Genomic DNA, 954 nt, shown 5'->3' on the forward strand with positions numbered 1-954 from the left:
ACATAAGTGTGTGATTCCGCTGTTACCCGGGTGGGTGATCAGTCCTCCCGGTTACAGGAAGGCTACACATGGTATGTCTTTAAATGGAAGGCGTGTCAAGGGCATTGTATTGGGATTCTGTCTGGTGTTTCCAGGTGGTATGCGCCATAGTCGGTTAAGCCGACAACCCTGTAAGGTCCTTCCCACCATGGGCCTATTTTTCCAACATCCTGTTGTCGGCTGGCTTCGTTACTTCGTAACACTAAGTCGTGTAGCTGAAAATCTAGTGGTTTGACTTTTTTTGTCATAGTGGTTTGCATTTTTTTGCTTCTTCTCAGCTTGCCGAATGTGTAATTGTCCGTCACTCTTCTAGAGCGTCTAGGTGTTCTCGCAATGCTTCGTCATTCTGCTGTTCATCGAACGTTGTTATTCGATTGGTCGGGATAAGCACTTCAGATGGGATGACTGCTGCAGTGCTATATACTAGACTAAATAGGGTTTCATTTGTACTGTCTTTTGGTGTTGTTCGGTGTGCCCAAAGTACATTTTGGAGTTCATCCACCCATCCTTGTTGGTGTTTTCCTAGTCTAGCCTTTATTCTGACGACGATATCCATGTTAGTGACCTCAACCTGCCCGTTAGCCTGTGGATATGCCACGGAAGTGAACGATTGTTGAATGTCCATGTCTATGCACCAGTCTTTAAAAGGATTGTGTGCAAATTATGTTCCGTTGTCGCTGAATATTTCACGTGGTAAGCTGAAACGACAAACGATATCCTCCCATATGCAGGTTAAGATTTTCCTTCCGGTAATCATTCTTAACGGTCTTGCTTCAATCCACTTTGTAAAGTAATCAATTGCGACGACTAGGAACTTAACATTTTCGACACCTCTTGGGAATGGACCGACAATGTTGATCCCCCACTTGCAGAATGGCCAAGCAGTGTGTATTGGGACCATGTTACGTCAAGGGG

General features: G+C 45.0%; 1 protein-coding gene across 1 annotated transcript; it reads right to left on the bottom strand.

Moving 5' to 3' along the window:
* Window positions 1–340: 340 nt before the first annotated feature.
* Window positions 341–664, bottom strand: LOC139868440 (uncharacterized). The gene has a single exon (XM_071856772.1). The coding sequence runs from the start codon at window positions 662–664 to the stop codon at window positions 341–343; it is 324 nt and encodes a 107-aa protein (XP_071712873.1).
* Between the last annotated feature and the right edge of the window lie 290 nt (window positions 665–954).

This window comes from Rutidosis leptorrhynchoides, chromosome 9 (genome assembly GCF_046630445.1).
Source record: "Rutidosis leptorrhynchoides isolate AG116_Rl617_1_P2 chromosome 9, CSIRO_AGI_Rlap_v1, whole genome shotgun sequence".
Lineage (NCBI taxonomy): Eukaryota > Viridiplantae > Streptophyta > Magnoliopsida > Asterales > Asteraceae > Rutidosis > Rutidosis leptorrhynchoides.

What these genes read in the sequence shown, in the direction of transcription:
- LOC139868440 (XM_071856772.1), bottom strand. Translation starts at nt 664, where the DNA reads ATGGACATTCAACAATCGTTCACTTCCGTGGCATATCCACAGGCTAAC.